General features: G+C 40.8%; 3 protein-coding genes across 3 annotated transcripts; 1 reads left to right on the top strand and 2 right to left on the bottom strand.

Annotated features, from left to right (window-relative positions):
• Positions 1–4,316: 4,316 nt before the first annotated feature.
• On the bottom strand, positions 4,317–6,940 carry LOC311035001 (uncharacterized protein). Its single transcript, XM_084043056.1, has 4 exons — positions 6,770–6,940; positions 5,913–5,963; positions 5,644–5,748; positions 4,317–5,229 (listed from the first exon to the last, which is right to left on the bottom strand). Exons 1-4 carry the CDS (start codon positions 6,906–6,908, stop codon positions 5,156–5,158), a joined length of 369 nt encoding a protein of 122 aa, XP_083899182.1. The 5' UTR covers positions 6,909–6,940; the 3' UTR covers positions 4,317–5,155.
• A 2,351-nt stretch (positions 6,941–9,291) lies between these two features.
• On the top strand, positions 9,292–14,981 carry LOC311035249 (uncharacterized protein). Its single transcript, XM_084043342.1, has 3 exons — positions 9,292–9,461; positions 9,789–10,153; positions 11,566–14,981. Exons 1-3 carry the CDS (start codon positions 9,325–9,327, stop codon positions 11,643–11,645), a joined length of 582 nt encoding a protein of 193 aa, XP_083899468.1. The 5' UTR covers positions 9,292–9,324; the 3' UTR covers positions 11,646–14,981.
• A 128-nt stretch (positions 14,982–15,109) lies between these two features.
• cldn7a (claudin 7a) lies at positions 15,110–22,786 on the bottom strand. The gene is made up of 4 exons (XM_084043301.1): positions 22,520–22,786; positions 17,834–17,998; positions 16,564–16,648; positions 15,110–15,723 (listed from the first exon to the last, which is right to left on the bottom strand). Exons 1-4 carry the CDS (start codon positions 22,740–22,742, stop codon positions 15,546–15,548), a joined length of 651 nt encoding a protein of 216 aa, XP_083899427.1. The 5' UTR covers positions 22,743–22,786; the 3' UTR covers positions 15,110–15,545.
• Between the last annotated feature and the right edge of the window lie 364 nt (positions 22,787–23,150).

Genomic DNA, 23,150 nt, shown 5'->3' with positions numbered 1-23,150 from the left:
CCTTACAGAGTATGTGTGCCAAATTTCATCCTTGTATCATAACCTGAAAGATTATATCACTACTGCTTCGCTAAGGTGGTGGCCATCTTGGAAAAAATGGTCGCCATCTTGGATTTTTGATCGGCCAGCGCCTTTTTCCATAAGAGTGACCCTTACAGAGTATGTGTGCCAAATTTCATCCTTGTATCACAACCTGAAAGATTATATCACTATCTTCTCTGCTAAGGTAGCGGCCATCTTGAAAAGAATGGGCGCCATCTTGGATTTTTTAGTGGCGAGCGCCCTTTTCCATAAGAGTGGCCCTTAGAGAGTATCTGTGCCAAATTACATGCTTGCATCACAAAGGGAACGATTCTTTTGTAATTTGCCATTAAGCTGCTGTACTACTGGGGTCACAAGGGTCACCTTGAAACCACTTCCGTATGCTACTGAGATTTCTTGTATGCGTACATGTGAAATTATTGTATACATAATAGTGAAATGATCTATACATGCTATTGAAATTATGTATATATACTATTGAAATCATTTATACATACTACTGAAATCACTTGTATGAATACATGTAAAACTCTTGTATACATTATAATGAAATTATGTGTATGTATGTTATTGAAATCATTTATACATACTACTGAAATCACTTGTATGAATACATGTGAAACTCTTTTATACATTATACCGAACTCACTTATACATATCACTGAAATTATGTGTATGTATATTATTGAATTTATTTATACATACTACTGAAATTACTCGTATGAATACATGTGAAAGGCTTGCACATGCAACTAAAGTTTTCATTTTAGTTTGTAATAATATACAAGAAATTCAGTTGTAAATGTACAAGTGTTCAGCAATATGCATGCAGCCTTTTCATACGTGTATGTGTGAGTGTTTCAGATATAAATGTATAAATGTTTAACTTGTATGCGTGCAAGCATTTCATATGCATGTGTATATGACACAGAAGTATATATGTATGTGTATGTGTTTCTCATATGTATGCGTAAGTGTTCAGATGAGTATGTATAAAGTTTCATATATGAACGTGCATCGATTTACAAAGTATGTATGTATGTGAGAGTGTTTCAGTAGTGAGTGTGCAAGTGTTTCAATATTGAACGTATATCATTTCAGTAGTATATGTAAGAGTGTCTCATCAGCGTGTGTGAAAGTGTCTCAAAATTGAATGTATAAGCATTTCAGTAGTAAGTATAAGACTGTCTCGTTAGCGTGTGTGAAAGTGTTTCATTATTTTTGGCCTAAACGGCCCCTCATAAACATCCACCCTTTAAATAAAGTAATTATTTCCACTCAGTCACAATTCCCAATTTAAGGAGGTATGGTAAGTTTCAGTATATGTGTTAAGGGGTCAGAATTCCAAGGATAAACCAGGAGGGTAGGTATCAGTATACGTGTCAGAGTTCCAGGTGAGTTCCAATACGTACGGGGGTACGAATGTGAGTTCCAAGTTCCAGGGGAATTGTGTGTGTGTGTGTGTGTGTGTGTGTGTGTGTGTGTGTGTGTGTGTGTGTGTGTGTGTGTGTGTGTGTGTGTGTGTGTGTGTGTGTGTGGGAGAGGAGGAGAGAGGGGGAATTGGGAGTACTGCAGCTGAGAGTGGGGGAGTCTGCAGAAGTAGGCCTACCACACAGTAGAGTGCAGTAGAACTGTCCAGTGCTCGCTGTCAATCACTCTCTAGATCCTGGGTGGGTTAGCTCGCCATGAATTGGAACGGTCACTGGAAAAGATCCAATCCAACAAAAAACCTGACCTGTCACCAGACAGGGTCAGAGAAATCCAATCAGTATCATTGTATCTACGGTCTGTTTTCTATTCAGTTTTTAACCATGAAATAACATTACATGAAACTTTTTAAATTAAACAATAAATGAAATACTGTTTGCAACACTCTGTGCATACTATATGCAACACTGTGCATTTTTAAATCTTTGTACATACTTTTTAACCAAACAAATGTACTTTAATACATGAATGAATTCAATACACTCTTGTCAAATGCAATGCAAAATGGATTACATACATTTTGTAATCAACACTTGAAAACAAACTCCATTTTAAACTATTACATTAGAATGTGTTCACCATTAACTCAAATTGCAAAAAACATCATCCCTTAAATTAAAAGAATGAACAGTCTCACCGATTCTGTGAAACAGGCTGGGCACAAACATGAAATGCAATGGCTGCCCCAGTGAATCCACAATTGGGTTCTAGAAGTCAAACAATACCACACATTAAAACCAAAGTAATCTTAACTTATTTGTTACTCTTCAAATGAAATTGTTACTCTTCAAATGAAATTATAACAACGGGTGAGTTACCTTGCTTCTCTGTGGTTTGCATATATTTATATTCTTCTAAATCTCAACTTCTCTCTGTGTTCTGTGCTGTCTGCTCTGTGCAGCAGTGGCTTCAACCTCAACAGCTGAACTGACTCTATCTTGATGGGGATTGGTTTGATTAGTGCAGGACTGCAGGTGTGAGTAACTGGCTGCCTTTGTAGGTCAGCCTGACCTGATTGACTGCTAATTGGCCAGAACCACTTGTCACTCTAATGTCAGTGGGAGATAATGTGCAGGTATTCTGCACCACTCAGTTGTGTAGTCCATTCCATATCATGTGTGTTACACTCTCCTCCATGTTGTGTGAACTACTACTGCTATGATTAGGTTAGGGCCCTGAATCAGAGTACGTTTTTGAAGATTATAAAATTGCATGTCTTAGAGCCCTCAATATCATCCAAAACAACCAAAACATGTTGCTATTCGGATATGTTTTGTACAGCTAAAACAGCCTGGAGTCAAACTGACCTCAAAGATAATAGGAAGGAATTGGAAAATAGGATTAAATATAGGGTCAATTAGACCTCATTCAATGTTTAATATCGCAAAATAAATTACATTATTTTGCTTTATATTTCATATCTGGGTAAGTATTAACATTACCGTTTCCTCTTTTTTAAACCTGTATTTAACCAGCCAGAACAAATTAAGAACAAATACTTATTTGCAATTGTGGCCATGTGTTACTGTGTTTTCATCAGGTTGGATGATGCAGAATACACACTCCTTCCCACTGATAATACTGTGTTAATGACCAAAAACTAAATTGAATTATATATGTGTTTTTTAATATTACTGTCCATCTCCACTGTGGTGCATTTATAGACCCAAATGTCTCCACAGGGACAAATACAATCACTAACTAACTGATGCTTATATATAATATGTTTATATAGATGTTAATGTAGGCTGCTATTAGCATAGAAGAACACCTAGTAGTTTTTCATGGGAGAATTACAGCATACAGTACTGTACCTTAATCATTGTTTGCTGTTTAGCCCAGCGGCCCCAGCCCTGCACTATGCCTTCACCCAAAACAGAGATGCTATCCAAACGGGTTGAACTGTAACCCAACCACCCTGTATCACCCCTCACCGACCCCCATGAACACACACACACACACACACACACACACACACACACACACACACACACACACACACACACACACACACAGCGCACACACATATACATACACACAAGAAAGCAACACTCGCACACGCTGCATTTACACATTCCCTAACTTGTTATTGTTTGTATTGTGTTGAATCGTTTGCACTGAAATTGTGGCGTGGTTGTAGGCCCTATATTTAGTTGTGCACTATTTTACATTGTATTATTTCATTTCTCATGAATTTATTTCTCTCCATCTCTCTCTCTCTCTCTCTCTCTCTCTCTCTCACTGTCTGTCTGTCTGTCTGTCTATCTACCTACACATACACACACACACACACACACGCACACACACACACACACACACACACACACACACACACACACACACACACACACACACATAATGAAACAAAAAGTATAAAATGAGACAAACAAGCTAAATCTGCTTTGACTGATTTGTTTGTTTGTTTGATTGATTGATCGATTGATAGATAGATTGGAAACAAGTGTAAGGGGATCAGGAGAGGACATTATCATCCTTGCAGCTTTGCTGTGATGGTATCTTGTGTTTTCCCACGGCCCTCATAATAAATGAGATATAGATCAGGCCAGTGAGGTGAAGCAATCCATCCCTGCTGTTCTCATCTTCCATAGGGGCCATGTTAAAAAAAAAGACAGAAAGAGGGGGGAGTTGTTCTTCATTCGACGAATCTCAAAAATAGCTGATCTACATGTTCACAGGGTGTGGCAATGTGATTCCTTCCTTATGTAATTACGCTTTTTATTTTATGTTCGGAGAAAAACAAGATTTCTAAAAATAGTGACCCCAGGTTTAATGTGGTTTATGTATCATTTTTAATTAAATTGTTAAATTGTGATATAATCAAACATTCTGTAAATATCAAACATGATCAGACAGTATGTATTAATTATTGTATTAATAATTCAGCCTGAACAGAAGCAGGGATAAAGCATATCCCCACCAGCCATAAAAGATAACAACCAGACGGGGCGATTTCAAAAGCAGAGGCATGGATCCCCCCCCCCCCCCCCCCCCCCGCCCCATCCCCACCAGCTAATTGAACCCTAACTAAACTCAACATAATATTATTACATCCACAGTGGCATCATTTTACAGGAACTGAAGGTAGACTACATTATTAATTAATGACAGGCAACAAAGTCAGTCATTAGCTATCTATGAATTCAGCACAAATACAGTAAGTGTGTATTTGGACTGTTTGAATTATAAGCTTGGTATGTGTCACTGCTTGAATAAGAAAATAAGAAAAAATAAGAAAACTTTCAGAAGTAAGTGAAAGTAAGCAGATCTACAAGCTCACAACGTGTGTTGTGAGCTTGTAGATCAGCTATTTTCACTATAGTTTAGGTCCCGGAGAGACATCAAATTTCTCTTTTGGGTCTCAAGCTTAAAAGATTGGGAACTACTGTAAAGACAACAATTTAAAGTTGGAGACAATGCTGTGCCTACGCTGTACATTCAAATTTGAAAGCACTGATGCAGAACAAAGGAACAAAAAATACATTCAAACTGAATACAAAGAGATAAATGCAGGTAAATCATCTGTAATAAATCGACCCTATCTACCTTTACTGAAAATAGCCACAGTAATACAAAGACTTTGCTCTCTGTCCAGTGCATGGAGCTTTCAAACAAACGTGAGGGGAACGGTGTGACTGCCGAGACGCCAACGTCTGCACACCGGCTGGAACTCCTTGAATTCTGCAGAAATACAAACACACAGAAAATAGCTCATGAAGACAATACATCATATCGTTGCTGTCGGACAGAATCCTATCTCCTTATTCTAACTGTGTTTTGTTTTTTTTACTTGATCATACTACCGTGTCACACAAAAGTATCAAAAGTAGCAGATCCACAAGCTCGAAACGCGGCGTGAAGCGATCTGCTATTTTTGCTGTATTTGAATTTGAATTCTGAAAAGTCACAGTTTTGGACATATGAGGTTTCCACCCAACAGAGACAATATAATTTCTCCCCCAAAGTCATACAAAACAGACACACAGGCAGACAATTAAATGCCTATGTTAAATGTATTAAACATAGGCTACATCCAATTTTAAGTGTGACATATCTAATCAAATGTAGAACTATACATAGTTTCGGCTCACTTACTGTGCTCGTTTGTTTTGGAGCAGAAGCATTTGATCAGGCGCTGCCTCTCTCCAGGGGTCTGGGGAAACAGCGGTGATCTGCATTTGAGCCTTCCACTGGGAGACACTGAAAGAAACAGAGTAATGGGGGATTCAAGGTTCAAGAGGGTTTTATTTGTCACCCACTCATACAGCTTAGTTTAGATTGTGTTCATGTTTTTCTCCTTATTCAGGGAATTATTATAATACGGCTCAGACCACATTAAATTCTGCAGCTGAAGCAGCTCTCACCTTTGCACCGGCACTTACGGAGATGACCTTTGGTTACTTGCAGTCCGGGGACTGTTTAAACGATGGGAAAAAAGACAAATTCCAACAAATCATTGACACAAAGGTGTAATGCATTATCTATTAACCACTTCATACATTTACAGTGAAACCCAAATGTACCTATTGACAGAGGAAAGATAATGGAACACCTGGGAGAGGTGTCGTGGCGTACTTTGATGGACTAAGTCAATGGTGGGTGCAATACGTTAGTCCGACAGCGCATTCCTCCGACAGCGCAGTGCTCCGACATTAAACAGTAAACCCGAACCAAACCCGCACCCTAACCGCACGCGGATGCCACATAGTCGGAGAAAAGGTCTGTCGGATTAACGCATGCCTCCCGTCAATGGTAACCGCCCGGAACGCTCGGCCAAAAACACACTTGCCTCATTTCTTTCCTGCGGAACGCTCGCCCCCAGCGGGGGACCATTCGCCCCACTTGGCGTGGAACGCTCGTCCCCAGTGAGGCGGACCACTCTGCCCGCTTGGTGAGACCAGACAACCCAACCCATAATATTAAGTTAGGCAAAAAAAATGTTAAAACGAAGCGGACTTGAGCCACGAGAGGCACCGCCGAGCGAGCGAGACGCCGTGCCGAATGTTGCATCTGGGATTCTGTGTTTTGGGGCGAGCGTTCTTCTATTCAAGTCAATCAGTAACTGTGACAAATGATGTAGGCAAACACAAGGCATAAAATGTATTATAAAGATGATCTGTAGCCATAAGACGTACAGCTTCTTCTACCACCTTCAATGAAAACTACTTTTCAAATAATATAAGTTGCTACTCCCTTCGAAGTGTGCTAAGGGCCCACCTACCTGTGTTGTGACAGAAGATGTCAGTTAGAATGATGAGGAGAAGGGTCACGCAGATGATCTTAGACATGACGGCAGCTGTCAGTAGAGTAAGTGTGTTTGGCCTCTTCACCAAAAAGCATCTGGGATTCTTTGTCCTCATGCAGCAGCTACAGTATAAGCCACTCCTGAATATTCAGTTCACCTACATTATGTGGGTGTCTGGGGGTTACTTATCTAGAAAGATATGTCAGGACAGGACATGTCTCTCCTAGGGTTTTTTTTTTGGCCGATTACTCAACATTTCACAATCCAAATCTGATATGTGATGGAGATAGAGATAAGTAACACACATGCACACACACTGACGTACACACACATTATGTGCATGCAGGAAATTGCACATAAACTGATCCTTTGTGATAGCTTGTAGATCAGCAATTTTCGCTGAGTGTTGGCCCCCTCACCAGGGTTTGTGTGGTGTTATGGCCCGGCTCTAAGCCACAACAAATAAAGGGGAAACGAGAGAGAGAGTTTTAACTAAAAAAGGAGTGATTTTATTTACATATAAATAATGCAAACTTAAGTGAACCACAAATGCGCTCTGTGTGACCATGCTAGGGTGTACCCCACGTCGAAACGGATGTTATAATGAGGAAGGGCAGGTTTTTTATACTCTGTGGGAGACAGTGGCCAGGTGTCTCCCCTTCCCCTGATTACCTATCAGCACCAATCAGCACCCTGCAAGACAGTTACAGTAGGCACACAATCCACAATCCTGGCAAAGGCCCCAGGGGGCCATCACAGTAGTTAACACTTTGTTTAAAGCATAGCGTCCCTATTATTGGGCGATTTTCAGCAAATTGATTTTATAGACGGAAAAAAGGAGGGGGCCAACAACATAAACTGTAAGAAGTAGGCAGATGGGAGTCTAAATTTACCCTGAATTAGAGAAATATGTCCCCTGTCTGGAACCAGGAAGGAACCAGGAGAGGATTCACCCAAGTTCCAAGGTAACCTGTATTTAAAGGACTCACCCTTAAAGGTGGGGTCTTAAAAGTTTGCAGCTTTGTGCGTAATGTACTCTGTTTGATGATGGTTTTAGCGACATTCATATTCCCTGGTGTGGCTTGTAGCAGTGGTCTAGATCAGAGGTTCTCAATCTGTGGGATATTGCAAGTGGGGTCCAAAATAAGAGATTTTGAGTTTGAGCGTGTGCGTGTGCGTGTGCGTGTGCGTGTGCGTGTGCGTGTGCGTGTGTGTGTGTGTGCATCTTACACTGCCAGTATGAAATGGAAGTAAATCCCCAAATATGTATTTTATAACTGAAGTCAATGAAACTTTGCCCAAATAGGGAGATAATTGACATCATAGATCCGCCTGTATCCTGTGGTCTTGAGTGGTAAGGTCTCTGAAATCAGACCAGTCTATATAATGTGGTGGCATTTCTGTACTCCAATCGTATAGTTGTATTGTTTATTACAGTATTAGATGTATGACCCAGTTGGTGACGCTGCTTATATCAATAACATCCAGAAAGTTTCTAGTCATTTTCTTTACCAACACAACACAAAGAGCATCACACTGCTGAGTGCATCTGCTGACAGCTGAGTCACTCTATTCTATTGTGTGTGCTCGGGGCACTTTGGCACTCCCTCCTCCACTATATAATAATCCATTAGCCAGCTCACACAGTCATTATGTGTTGCTTGTAACCACTGTTGCCATGTCTGCTTATTATAAGTGACTTTGGGCTTGTTTTTCTGGTAAGTTGCTTGTAAATATTGGCAGTTGCAGGTTTCTTTGGGCTTGTTTCTAAAGTGTAGTTGCTTATTTGAGCTTGTTTCCTAATGTTTTAATTATTATTTAAACTAGTGGTTCTCAAATATTTTCATGTCATGGACCCACAAATGAATTAATAATTACGTATTTGTCCATAGCCCCCTGTTAAAATGTTTTGTGCCAGGGGGCTGTATCAGATTTGTGTTAGAATGTGCAAAAAAATCTTCCACTTAAGAAAACAAATGCAGATCTACAAGCTCACACATGCTCACACTGTTGTGAGCAGATGTATACTGTACACTACATGGTTATTACATGGCTTGGTTGAATGCTTGATTCTGATTGGTCAATCGCTGAATTCAGCAGTGAATTATCTCTGAATAATGGCAGATGAACTCAATAACAGACTTTTGATCAGTAACCGAATATTGATTCTATTTGATCAACACTTACTTTTTTTCCAAGGTGACCGTGTTGGCCAGCGCAACACTTATGGAATACTTTCATTACCATAAGCAAGGAAATACTTGGTTTTGTAGCTACTTTTGGGTCAATTTATGAATTAATTTATTAAGTATAGGCCTACGTGCAATAAGCGGGATAATTGTTGCCGCGCTGGTAGTTGATGAGAAATAATGCCTATAGTCAGTTGGCTCGTTTCTCTCACAACATCTGGCAACGCTGCTTGTAACCGGCGCTCCGTGACGTGCCGGGGTCGCTGTGACTCAGACGCAGAGGAAATCCCCAGACAGTGACAGAAAGGCCTTGACGACGATAGAGCGGTGCTGCCCCTTTAAATGCAATGCACTACTTCCTCCAATGCCAACAGAAAAAGCTGTGAATGCGATCAACAACAACACGGTTGCCCACCCGGCCCGCCGCATTTTACTGGATTCTTTCTGCTTAAACACTACGGCCTCGTTTTTGCGGAGAGGTAAAATTATATCGATCTTAGGTTCAACTATTGAATAAGCGTTCGGTTTTTAACGATTGTGGTAATCGTGCGTAAAAACGGAGATACTACAAGGAGTGGATCCAACGGCAGGGACGTTATTGTTGTGTAACTTAGCTATGATGGTTAGGACTGGAGGAATCTATCTCACCCACCTGTTAGATTAATTAACGTATGATGATCTGGAAGATTTAATGGAGAACAAATACAACGCATTGGTTCTTCTGTATCTGCAGCTACTTAATTTGTACATTTGACATGTATTGTTATTCGTTGGGACCATGACACACTCTTTATTTTCATTCACAGGCTCACAGCTGCAATCATAGCTTTTCTGCATTTTCTGGCATTTGCTGCACTCCATACATTGATCGTTGTTGAATGCCACTGCGGAAGTAACGGGCGGTCTCAGCGTGACGGACAGGCTGGTGGTAAGTGGAGACATCTAGTGGACACTACGGAGAAGACAGGCGGTTCCGTGGCAGAGATGTACGGGGCATCACCAGCGATCCCTGAGCTCATACCACCCAGTGGTCCGCCCAGACAGGCCGGTCCGGCCGGCCAGTACAACCCGGGACACCCTCAGGTCAACGGCCACCACGGCGGGGAGCCCAACCCTCAGAGACTCGGGCAGAGGGCGCCCAAACTCGGCCAGATTGGTCGGTCCAAGAAAGGTGAGCAAAGTGAATGAATGGTTTGGTTTTGCTTATTTTTTTTCCAAGTAAGCATTTCAGTGTCATATAAGACTAGTGGTTCTGAAACTTTTTAATTTCAAGCTCAAACTGAGTGTGTGTGACTGGAACCAAATGGACCGGTAAGGGTCTGGGTCCATTTGGTTCCATTCGTACACCCTCAGAGTTACTGAAAGGGTCCATTGGAACCCCTCAATGAACCCCGAGGGTCCCCGGACTGCAATTTGTTTCTTTTAACTAAGCTCATACATATGCTTTGTAAACAAGGCATACACAAATATTATAGACCATTTTCTAAATATGATGATATCTGTTTGTTTAACTCAGAGGTAGGATTGCACCACACCAAATGCTCTTGATATGATTCTAAGTACTAAACGGTAAAGGGGGTCTAAGTGATATTTTATGTTAATATAAGTATTAAATAGCTCTATATTCTGAGAGTAATCATCGCTAGAGCGTTTTTCAGTTACAGGGGTGTTACCTTCTCTCCAGCTCTTTAGTAAACGGAAAATACCTTTCAGGTTGAGATAGGAGAGAGACCTCACAGGATACACTGATACAGGATACAGGCAGCACTGGTACCCCTTCATCTACAAAGCCATCCTTGGAAACCTGCCCTCTTATATCTGCTCTGAGTTTGTTTTGATCAACAACTCACTCTTAGATCAAACACTTGGCTCCGCTACGTTGTTCCCCCTCTGCGAACAGAGGCTGGCAAAAAGAAGCTTGTTTTACTTTAGACCATGGGCTTTGAAAGATCTCCAAACTACCCACACTGATTTAATTTGGGGGTAAGGAAATGTTTACTAATAGCTGCTTCTGCTGCAATGTCTAGTTTTGTGGTAAATTGATTTGTGCCAATTGTATTTATTGAAGTGTACAATGTGATGTTGTGTACGGGTATGTTTTGTTTAAAAAAATCTATTTTGACTGTTAGGGATTTCAGTTGGACTGTCCTGTTCTGTCCAGTGCATGCATGCATACTTTAAACTCAATGTATGAGTGGGCAGACAAAATTGACAAAACTGGAACGCTATGAAATTTAAGCTTATAAATGGATCTTATTGGGCTTTGCTGTCCTGAATGGATAACATTGGCATCCCAACCTGAAAATATATTTTCTTTTTCTAAAGAGCTGGAGAGATGGGAGACCTCTGTTACTGAACAAACACTCTATAGCAATGATTATTCTATATTATTGGAATATAGAGCTTTAACTTTTAACAAAACCATGTGACTTATTATACACCCCCTTTAAAAAAACATATCAGTAAAACAACCCAAATATATTTAGGCCTTCAGAAAAGTACTGACTTCACCGTGGTGCTAGAGATATGATTTTTGTTTCCATTATCAGAAGCACTGACAATCCTTGCCCTTTTCCTCCGCAGTGGATTTGGAGGACGAGGACTTGGAGGACATCATGAACAACAATGGACAATGTCAAGTATCCCTCGCACCCTGCTCCTAAAAATCACCAAGAAGTGCCAAGAAAAAACAAAAAGTCTCCCGGGTCGCCAAACTCCATATCAGATCAGATATATGGCCTTGATCATTTCAAGTGACCTACTGCAGCTTCTACATGGCTGAACATGGCACAAATATGGCAAGTCTGTTGCCAGAGAAAAGCTCAGACCTTGCGTGTATATAGTGTTTATTTTAACCTAACTTTGGTCAGACTGTGAATGAATTGTACCGTGTTGCTCTCTACTGTACTGTATACCTCAGTAGGCGTTCTGCGTCGGGGATAAGATACTACAGAGTATGTATGTTCTTCTGAGCTTCTGAAATAAGGGCTACCTTTCTTAAAAGTTGCACTGAGTAGATTATAAGATGAAAAGCACCCCCCATCACCAGCCTTCTGCCCCCTCCCTCCCTTCCTCCCTTTTTTTGGTGAAAGTTACAGATTTTACGAGAGACGGACACGTCTGGCGGAACGACAGCCTGTAAATGTGTGACATGCATTGCAGGCTAAACCTTAAGCTTTGTGCCGTGACTATCGTTCTCTTCCTCTCTCACTTTACATCAGTGATGTACCATAATCCTGTGGATGAATGCTCGCTATTTTGAAACTGTTTAATGATGACAACTGCTAATTATTTATTGCTCAAAAGAAGAAAAGAAAAAAAGACACAAGATATGCTACTGTGTGTTATTATGGCTTATTATACTTGTTTTGTATTTTGTTTCTCAATGATATCGTTTAAGATCACCTCTTGATTCAGATCTATTACATTTTCAATGAATACTGGTGCACTTTGTCGGAATGCCTGTTATGTGCCGTGACATGTTGCAGAATTCTATGCATGGAGTCTGTCGAAGCATTGGAAAACATGTAACCGGTATCCCGTTATTAAGGGCTTACACTCTAGTATTTAAAACACATTGTGGTTTTTGTGGCTCTTTTAGGTCATGTGGACTAAAATGTTATTCACCTCACCGGTAGCTCTAAAAGGCAGACTCAGCAACATAATGCCATCATGGACAGTTCTAGATGGTCTACTGGGTGGGGAGGCCTCAAGCTGTTGGTGTTTACAGTTGACTGAACAACCGTGGAGAAATAATGATTTGTCAAACTAGACTTTGGCATGGGTTCTCATGGATGTCTCAATGCTACATCAACCTGTCTCCTTTCACTTTGAACAACACTTGAGAAGTTATTCAAGGTCTGGCTGAATGAGTAATTGTGCTTCTGAACCCCACCACGCGCTCACACAGTGTTTTTGGTTTTGGAAACTGTGTTGACTTCAGCTCCTGACTTTGCAGTAATGTGAATGACGTTATAAAAACAAGTGATGGCTAGTAATGATGCTGTGTTGCTGAGGCTGTCTTTCCAATTCTTTTTATGGCATATGCTTTTTGATGATCGCTGACCATAGCTAGAAGGACCTGGGTGTATGACATATGATGATGTCATCAATTTGTTGGTCTGTAATCTGGTTGCTGGTTGACTTTGTCCTGAGGGCTGGGCATTATAGTGATATGACACTAGATACCATCTCGGATTTTGGATATTGTAATATTGTGACATGACAAGTGTTGTCTTTCCTGGGTTTTAATCACTTAAACTCTATTTTCGCTATTTTGGAAAATGTTTGAAAGAAGAAAACTGATTATATCGCCACAATGCGATATTATCGTCACAATATTGATATTGAGGTATTTGGCAAAACATTATTGTGATATTTGGTTTTGTCCGTATCACCTTGCCCTAGTAATGGATGCACTGTAGAGTCAACGAGCAGCTCCCACCAGTCGCAGCTAGATGGAGTAGTTGTGCATTCTTACAATTTGCATGAAAATGGAAGCCTTTTCGTATTGCATCTTGGGGAAATAAAAGATGATCCTTTGTGGAACCTCTTGGATTTTATAGTCACTGATTTTGAAAGTCAATAATTGAATTATTGGTCACTACATTTATTTGCACATAAGTGAAATGTGTGTTCTGCTTTTACCCATCCTAACTATTAGGAGCAGTGGGCACTATTAACCACGTAAAAGGTCGGAGTCCCCCAGGGTCTATATTTAGACCCCTGGGAGATCCCATGGGGCCCTTTACACCAAATCCATAAATACCTGATCTACACACTCACAATCTGCCACGTTGAGACACGTTGTGAGCTTGTATATCAGCGATGTTAGCTATTTCCACCGAATGTTCCCCGGGAATGTGCTCAGAGCATGACTGTAGCCCCAGGTTTTCAGAAGCTGGCATACATGTTTCCTGTTACAGTTCATTTCCCCATAACTTTGTTTGATTGGCTCAGCAGCAGATGTGAACTGGAAACACATTATGACACCTTCACATGTTTCCAGTTCAAACCTGCTGCTGAGCCAATCAAACGATGCTATGGAAAAATGAACCGGAACAGGAAATGGGTATGCCACCTTCTGGAAACCTGGGACTATAGTTATGCACAGAGCCTATTTGGACACCAGTATTTCAAGTGGTTAATACAGCACATGGAGAGCAGTTAGGGGTTAAACTGGGCAGCGAACCAGGGAGCTGTTGATTCCAAGACGGCCTTATATTGTTGCTGTTGGGCAGAAACCTCTTATATCCATATTCTAACAGTTTTTTTTGTTTTTTTTGTAAATCAACTTGATCATACTACAGCGTCACACAAAAAGATCAAAAGTAGCAGATCTACAATAGATCTTGTCGATCTATTTTTTAAATCCTGAAAAGTAACATATGAGGTTTCCACACAACAGAGACGATATCCTCATGTAATGTTATAACTTGCTATGACCACCAAACAATGACTATTATTGCAATAACCTTTATTATAAGTATTTTTGCAAATGGGAAATGTGTTAAAACAATGTTTTACAACTGTTGTCCTGTGGAAAATAGTCATTTTTCATCACAATACTAGATAAACGCAGTGTATAAAACATACTATCAAAGCATTAAAAAAACTTTTCCTTCTCAAAAATAATGACTTGGAAAACATTTAAAATCTTTCAGAGGTTGTGTTGGATCATATCACACTATTATTTGTGCTAATCTACATGTATGAACATACATTTAATCCTAAATACAACAATGAATGACATGCCCAACAACATAAATAGATAAAAGTTTCAACAATTTGAATCTTGTGTGAAAACTGGGTTTTGAGTCTTATTACATTGATAACGGCACCCCCTAATAATACTAATAATAACCAAGGCACCTGTTGGTGGAATGATGACTGCATTAAAAAGTATTTCATATCTGAGCAGAGTTTGTAACAGACAGGTATGAAGAAGTCCATGCGGATGAGTGTGGCAGAATCCTCTGTGTCATACAGTCACCGTACTGTATATACAGTCAGCCCTGGTGCGAAGCCGCACCCGGATTATGGTAAGGCCTATATTTATAACCATGCAACGGTTAATACAAACACTACTGTATATTGACACAGCATGACTCCCTTTGTGTTGTACAGAACCCCTGAGTAGACCAAGAGAGGATCCCAAGCACCACACTGGAATTGATTACTTTCAATTACATAGGAAATGCTAATACCATGGAGGTGTGACTGTTGGCCATAACCCCCTATTATGGCTCCAATTCAAGAGGGCACACTCTAAGGGACCGTCCATTAATTCAGGGATCCAATTATAATGTATTTGCGAAGGCTGCTTGTAAACAATTGTGGAATGTTTGGATGGGGTGAGAGTCATCGTTCAAGAAACAATTAGGATTACGGCATGGTAACCAGGGGGTCTTAAGGGACTACATACAGTATCTAGAGAACAAAAATCTCTTCGCCTCTTTGCATAATTCCCTCTGTTTGATTCACAACTTCCTTCTGTGACAAAAAAACACAGTAATTCCTTCATTATCCGGTTCAGTCGGGGTCCCAAGCAGCAGGGGTCGCTCTCACACATACTCTTTTGTGCTACTGGAGGAGCCCTGGCGGACAGCAGTGGCGGCGATCATGGACGGGTACTTGGACACATGCTTTTTCCTGGGACAAGAAGCGGTCAACATGGCCCCACCTAGAACGTCCAGCAGGGAGCCGCCCCACGCAATGAAGATGGCCATACCGAACTCAAACCTGGTAGAGAGAGGAGAGGAGAGGAAGTGACCTGGCTGCCTGACCACTTCACCAGAAGAAAGAGAGCCTCTAAAGGCTCTTGTTCCACTACAAGAACTAAGTGAACCATGCAGCGCCATGAAATGTATTTCACAGGTTCTGGATTTGTTTCCATAAACTACGGCTCGGTTTCAGATAAGGATCATTTGGGCCCTGCTCAGGATGTAGTACCACTAACCCTGAGTTCTGGGAACCTAGAATTCAGAACGTATACTTAAAAAAAACAAAAACTAACAAAAGTTAAAGCTTCTGGAAGGTTCTGGGTTACCTTTTGTAGTTAAAAAGAGCTATTAGATGTGCGGGCTCCCTTGACAATTGAAGGCACTATCACAGTTACTGGTCATGAATATTTTAGTGTATTGTTTTTACCGGCACAATATCAGCGAGACATAGAGGTGGGAAGCCATAAACTAACAGTAATTTATAAATTATTTAAACTTTCTGCAGACGAGACCTTTTTCTTTTTTTTGCCTCAGACCGATACCAGAATCAGATCTCCTTGATATTAATATCAATATGAAACCGTTGGGGGAAAAAAACACTGCTGGAGCAGAAAACGGCAAGGTGTTCATTAAACTCCAAAAGTGTAAAAGTTTACCCATTGGGAGAAGTAAGTTGCAATTTGGTCACATTAAAATCTTATTTAGTGTATTTCTTTTGACTGGATCATGCCGTGAACACTGGTGGGCGGCCAAAGCCTGATTTATAGTTGGTTTCGTGCCGTGTCGTACACCAGTGTGAAACCACTGTCAGTATAAATCACCCTAAAACAAGAGAACAGAATGGAATGTGGGAACTTACTTGGTATTGACGGGAGTGTAAGGATTGTAGAAGGCCCGGATGACGTTGTGAGCGAACCAGGAGCACGCCACGATGGCACACAGGCCTGTGTAGGAGAGACGTGGGTAATAAAAAGAGCACAACGATCCATTAGTACATCCACACAGCAAAGGACTTATCCCTTTGAAGACGTTAGCTCCTGGCTCCATCACAATTAGCTTTTAGTGCTATCATCCCTCTTATGTAAGGATCGGCGCCGGCTGATAGTGCTTCCATTCACTCTAATGGCCTCCGGAGTGAACCCTCCTACACCCAACACACATCTCTCACATCTAGGCAAGTGATTTATTGGCACTGACTCGGGTGGGCTTTTGATGAGATGTTGTGCAACTATGCTTTGTTTTTCTTCTTTTGGTCCCATAGTGGAGCTGGGGGACGTGGGGAGTATTTTCTGGTCCCCAGGGGTAGGGAAATAGCTTTTACTGCTTCACCAATCCGTTCTCACAACCATCTCGTCGCATTTTGCAGCTCTGTCAGTAGCGCTCGCAACATCGCATGTTGACCAACCGACCCTAACCCAAACCTTAACCTCTACAAAAAACTATGCCTAACCCTAACCTCTCTCTCTCACATGCCAATCTTTTGCACCTTATTGTATATCTAACCTCATGTACATACCTCCTGTTTATTATGCATTTATGCTCTGTGTGTATGCAGTACTTAACGCAGTACTGTTTTGGATGTTATTTGAAGTGCTGTCAAATGATAGCGCATACTGGATTACGGGTCCATTTGGTTCCATTTGTGCACTCTCAAAGTTACAGACCCGACATTCCGATTCCCACCCACTCTCTCTACTCACTCAGCTATTTTCGAATAGCAGAACTACAGAAAATAGGTTTTGTATTGATAATAAAAATCTGCAAAGTAACTAGTAAATAAAGTCTTGAAATGATTGTAGTGGAGTAAAAAGTACAATATTTGCCTCTGAGATGTAGAGGAATATAAGTATAAAGTATTGAAAATGGAAATGCTCAAGGAATGTAAAAGTACCTCAAAGGTGTTCTTAAGTACAGTAGACTACTTGAATAAATCGTCTCTGTCGAGTGGAAACCTCATATGTCCAAAACTTACTTTAAGATTCAAATAAAAAAATAGCAGATCTACAACCTCAAAACGTGTCACTTAGTGCTGCTTCGAGCTTGCAGATCTGATACTTTTGGATAATTACTTTATGGAGATAGGAGGTTTCTGCCCGACAGCAACGGAATGTACTTGGTTACTTGCTCACCTCCCACCAGCAGGATGATGCCACCGATCATGGCCACGCGGGACTTGCGTAGTTTGTCATTGGCTCCACAGGTGGTGCACTTCATCCCCATGCAGGCCACGCCCAGTCCCGCAATGGACACAATGATGCCAACGATCATTAGGGCGCGAGTAGCCTGAAGGGCACCTGGATATATATGAGAGAGAGAGAGAGAGAATGAAGTTGAATGGCACTAAGAAGAGACTTTAAGAATAACCACTTAAAGGGTAAGACCACTTTGGTAGAGGTTTGGGTTGTGTAGTTACCTTGCCATGATGTAACCCCAAAGGTGGGCAAGAAATCAAAAATAATTGCTCCATTGATTAGAAATTGATAATTCAAAATATGCTCCTCATTTACTTACATTGTACGGTAAAACAGCTCTCAAAGTCACTCTTTTAGCACATACATGAACCCAAACATAGCTGATTCAGACACTATAGAACATCACCAAACCCAGTACTGTTTGTTTTTTTAATAGAAATGTCAACTTCCTGTTGATTTTACTATTTGAAGATCTGGATCCGGATCCGCGGATCCAGTCCAGGTTTTCTACTTATTAAAAATGGCAAAATTAACAGGAAGTTGACATTTGTATTTAAAAAAAAAACAGTACTGGGTTTGGTGATGTTCTATAGTGTCTGAATCAACTTTGTTTGCGTTCGTTTGTGCTAAAAGAGTGACTTTGAGAGCTGTTTTACCGTACAATGTAAGTCAATGAGGAGCATATTTTGAATTATCAATTTCTAATCAATGGAGCAATTATTTTTGATTTCTTGCCCACCTTTGGAGTTACATCATGGCAAGGTCAATACACAACCCAAACCTCTACCAAAGTGGTCTTACCCTTTAAGCTCTATTGTATGCTTTGGCTATTCAAAACAGTCAATCAGCTATATTTTTTATGCTTTTAATGACATATACGATAAAGCGGTTAAGGTAGCAAGTTAGTTAGCAAAGTAGACTCGTACTGTGTGTGTTTTTCTTTGTTATAATGAACATAAAACAATTAGTGACAGTAACAACAACAACAAAATACTATGACTGGATAAAACTAATTAGAACAACACAAAAACAAAACGTTCATAAACACGTATGCATATATGCACACACACACACACACACACACACACACACACACACACACACACACACACACACACACACACACACACACACACACACACACACACACACACACACACACACACACACACACAGTCACGCATATTCTATAATTATCTAAAGACAATGTTGTTAGCAGGAGCACAGTGATTATCATCATCATCATTATCATTACTAGGATAGTTAAAGCTCCATTGCTCCATACACTTAACGCTGTGTACACAGCTTTCAACATAGAGCAACACACACACACACACACACGCACACACACACGCACACACACACACACACACACACACACACACACACACATTCTATAATTATCTCAAGATAAAGTTGTTAGCAGTAGCACAGTGATCATCATCATTATCATTACTAGGATTGATAGAGCGGTTATTATTTTCAATAACGTTAAATGCTGTACACACACACACACACACACACACACACACACACACACACACACACACACACACACACACACACACACACACACACACACACACACACACACACACAAATGCACGCTTGCTCTCTCTCTATCTCTCTCTCTTTCCCTTCCCATCTGCTGCTGTTTGAGAGAGGAGGCATTGAAAAGCTGCTGTCAGTACCCCCCTCATCTGTTAGACCCTTTATAAAACCATCACAGGACAGGATGCCCCCACCCTCCTCCTCCTCTCTCCCTCTGTCCACCTAGAACCAGTCTGTGCCAGTCTAGGCCATCCCTGCCCTGCCCAAACAAACAAAACCACCCAGCAAGGCCATGGGGGGGGGGGGGCATGAGATGGGAGGGGAACAGTGATGATGATGATGACGAAACTGCTTTTCAGCTGCGTTCCAGTTAACAAAAGGTCCTTATTCACCATGCACACTTCCCTACCTACCACCCTCCAGCACATAACTCCCTTCATTCAAACCACAAACCATGAGAGCTGTCCCAACACGCATCACAGACCCTCAACGGGTCCCCTTTTAATTGACAAGATTTTGTCATTTTGTTTCAAACAAATAAAACCTGTTATTCTGAACTATTTTCTTTAGCAAGTGAACCAGGCCACGAGAGAGAGAGAGAGAGAATAGAAAGAGTGATAGATGGGTTGGATGTAGAGCATTTACCGTAGATGATTTTTGTGCCATGCCTATCAACAATCTATGTCTATCAAGTCCCCGGGGTGGCATGAGGTGTGGACAGTACAGAAGGTTTACCTGTTGTGCATGTGCACACACACACACACACACACACACACACACACACACACACACACACACACACACACACACACACACACACACAGGTCTGTGACATCATGACAGAGGGTTGCATGGTTGGCATTGTGGGGGAGTGTTAATTAGTGGGCTCTCTGGGTTGGGTAGAGAGACCATGTTGTTTCCACTATTTATTACTCTCCTCAAAACTTTGGACTCTAGAGGCATCATTCGATCTTTTTATTTCTTTGGGAATCCAGGCCATGAATTCAACTTTTGGAAATGTTTTATGCTTTTTGAAATTTAACTTCAAAAAGTATTATTCAAGTAGTATTAAGTTGAACTTTTTTCAACTTAAACTCTATTATGGAAGTCATTGGAGAGGCAAATAAGGAGCTGCATTGTTGACCTCAATAAGATGTCACAACAAGCAAGACACTCTTTCTTTCGGGAACAATTCTAGTTTAACTTCCATGTAAATTGACATCTGTTTTTACCTGAAAACAGATGTCAACTGTTTTACACTTTCAGGTGCATTAGCACTCCGGATAATCCTCTAAGATTGGTGAAATTCCTGTGTGTGCAATAGAGTCACCAGATCTATCCTCTCTCAATCAGTCCACCTGTAATGTGTGGAAAGGTGACCTCTGTGACAATTCATCATCAGTGCCCTAACATGGTCCCAACCCAGTCCTCAGAATGGGGATTCTGCATGGGTCATGTCTGCTCCAGTGCCGAAAAAAACAAACACACACTGAGCGAACAAAGTGTGTGTGTATATATGTGTGTGTGGTTGTGTGAATAGTGTTAGGGGGGCTGGGGGTACAGTAGAATGTGACATGAAGAGGAGAAATGCAGGCCTAATACCATAGGGTGAGGTTGCTAAGCAAAACTGTTAGGAATGGGGATTACAATGTACCCTATATGTGGTGGCTTTACTGGCCAGAGCAACTGAATACATCTATCAATTATGTTGAGGTCCTTTCATTCCACTTTCTATTCCACATGGCCTTGAGGAAGAGGGGACTATCCCACAGTTAAAGCACAATGGACAATAACTGATTGCCTGGTCTGAATGGTACCGGTAAAATAAAGTAAAATAAATAGAAAAATTAAATAAAAGCGCTCGGGTGGCGCAGTGGTAAAGTCCCTGCCCATCACCACAGAGGTTGTGGGTTCGAATCCACTGTGGTGTATCCGGCTTTGTCGGGCGTCTATGCGAACACAATTGACCTGTGGTCGTGGAGGGTGATATTGGTCATTATATGTATTCCTATTGTCTGGGGTGGAATCTGTCAGCGGGGAGTGTTGGGCGAGAGGAGTAGGACGAAGGCTCTATGTCCTCCCGGTGGGGGCTCCTCACTGGCAGGTGGCAGGTGTGTGGGGAGGAATCAATTGGCACAAGACTAAATTGGGTAAAAAAATTATTGGCTACTCTAAATTGAAACAAATTATAATAATAGAACTCAGATTAACTCAGATTGTGTACATCAAAAATGTGACCAAATAATACATTTGTTCACTATCAGAGTCACAAATGGATGAAGTAATAGGATTTAACTGTGTAGAAAGGATGTAAATAGACCAGCAAATGCACAGGTGATAAATTAAGTGAGTCAGCATGTCAACCACCGTTACATTCTACCCGTGATGGCAGTTCCTGTCAAAGTACGCCCATGCGTAATAGTGCGTAATGGTGCGTGATAGTGGCCGCGTGATGCACGACGCATCAAATGAATGTAGCGAGTTGTGAAGAAAAATGATAAACAGCCTGGCGGTGACCACTGGTGTTAAGTAACTAAGTACATTTACTCAAGTACTGTACTTAAGTACAGTTTTAAGGTATTATTTTACTTTACTGGAGTAGCCTATTTCCAATTTTCAGTAGGCTACTTTTACTTTACTTCTACTCCACTACATCTCTAACTAACTCCACTACAATTATTTGAAAACTGTAGCTACTAGTTACTTTGTAGATTTTGATTATTATTACAAAACATACATTACCCATTTCAGCCCTATTATTTAGCCTACATTTCGGCCATTTGAAAATGCATTGTGAGCTTGTAGATTTGCTATTTTCAAAAGATTTCTTTGAAAACTTTGAAATGGGACATTCTGCGTAATGAGTACTTTCTACGTACTTTTTACTTTAAAGTACATTTTGATGACAATACTTTTGTACTTTTACTCAAGTAAATTTAGAATTCCGGATTTTTACTTGTAACAGATTCTGTCAATGCAGTATTGATGTTTTTAATTAAGTAAAAAAAAAAAAAACATTGAGTACTTTTTCCACCACTGGTGATTATTGAAGATGGTCGGTAGCCTACTCACTGTCGAGCTGCAGGATGGAGTCGTAGATCTTGCACTGCAGCTGCCCGGTGCTCTGGAAGGCGCAGGACATCCACAGGCCCTGGTACATGGCCACCGCCGTTATGATGTTATCACCGATGTAGGCGGACATCTTCCACTGTGGAAGCACGGTCCCTATGATCAGTCCAATGATACCGACCAGCGACAGGGCGAATCCTAACAGCTGGATACCCGAGTTGGCCATGTTATGTTGAAATTACAATCAAATAAAGGCAGGGGAAAAAGCCCTAAAAAATATCTTGAAAAAAATAAAATAAATGGCAGAGATCAGTCCACGATCAAGTGTAATAAAGAATTTGTTTTTTTGACTACGAGCGTCTTCTAGTCGTAAATAAATCCACCTCTCTGTCTGTCTTGTAAACACACTGTTTTAGTAAATAAGCGTAATTTATTATTATTTATTGTTATTTATTATTATTATTTAATTCATTTATTATTATTATTAATGTATTATTATTTAGTTTTTAGTAGATAAGTGTAATGAATACGTTATTTTTTTTCTTCGACAGCACGTAAATAAATCCACCGCTCTGTCTGTCTGTAGATCCACTTATGTTTTGGTAAACCTGTGTGAATACCGCCTGGTTTAATA

The sequence above is a fragment of the Gymnoscopelus microlampas genome (genome assembly GCF_963454915.1).
Source record: "Gymnoscopelus microlampas genome assembly, chromosome: 19".
Classification (NCBI taxonomy): domain Eukaryota; kingdom Metazoa; phylum Chordata; class Actinopteri; order Myctophiformes; family Myctophidae; genus Gymnoscopelus; species Gymnoscopelus microlampas.
This window is presented reverse-complemented; position numbering and strand designations above follow the sequence as displayed.

Bases quoted from the DNA above. Each gene is read 5' to 3' on its own strand.
- LOC311035001 (XM_084043056.1), bottom strand. From the start codon at position 6,908: ATGAGGACAAAGAATCCCAGATGCTTTTTGGTGAAGAGGCCAAACACA. The intron at 5,964-6,769 runs GTAGGTGGGCCC...TCGTTTAAACAG, and splicing joins CATCTTCTGTCACAACACAG to TCCCCGGACTGCAAGTAACC. The intron at 5,230-5,643 runs GTAAGTGAGCCG...GTATTTCTGCAG, and splicing joins CTCCAAAACAAACGAGCACA to AATTCAAGGAGTTCCAGCCG.
- LOC311035249 (XM_084043342.1), top strand. From the start codon at position 9,325: ATGCAATGCACTACTTCCTCCAATGCCAACAGAAAAAGCTGTGAATGC. The intron at 9,462-9,788 runs GTAAAATTATAT...TTTCATTCACAG, and splicing joins GGCCTCGTTTTTGCGGAGAG to GCTCACAGCTGCAATCATAG. The intron at 10,154-11,565 runs GTGAGCAAAGTG...TTTCCTCCGCAG, and splicing joins GATTGGTCGGTCCAAGAAAG to TGGATTTGGAGGACGAGGAC.
- cldn7a (XM_084043301.1), bottom strand. From the start codon at position 22,742: ATGGCCAACTCGGGTATCCAGCTGTTAGGATTCGCCCTGTCGCTGGTC. The intron at 17,999-22,519 runs GTGAGTAGGCTA...ATATATATCCAG, and splicing joins CTCCATCCTGCAGCTCGACA to GTGCCCTTCAGGCTACTCGC. The intron at 16,649-17,833 runs GTGAGCAAGTAA...TCTCCTACACAG, and splicing joins CATCATCCTGCTGGTGGGAG to GCCTGTGTGCCATCGTGGCG.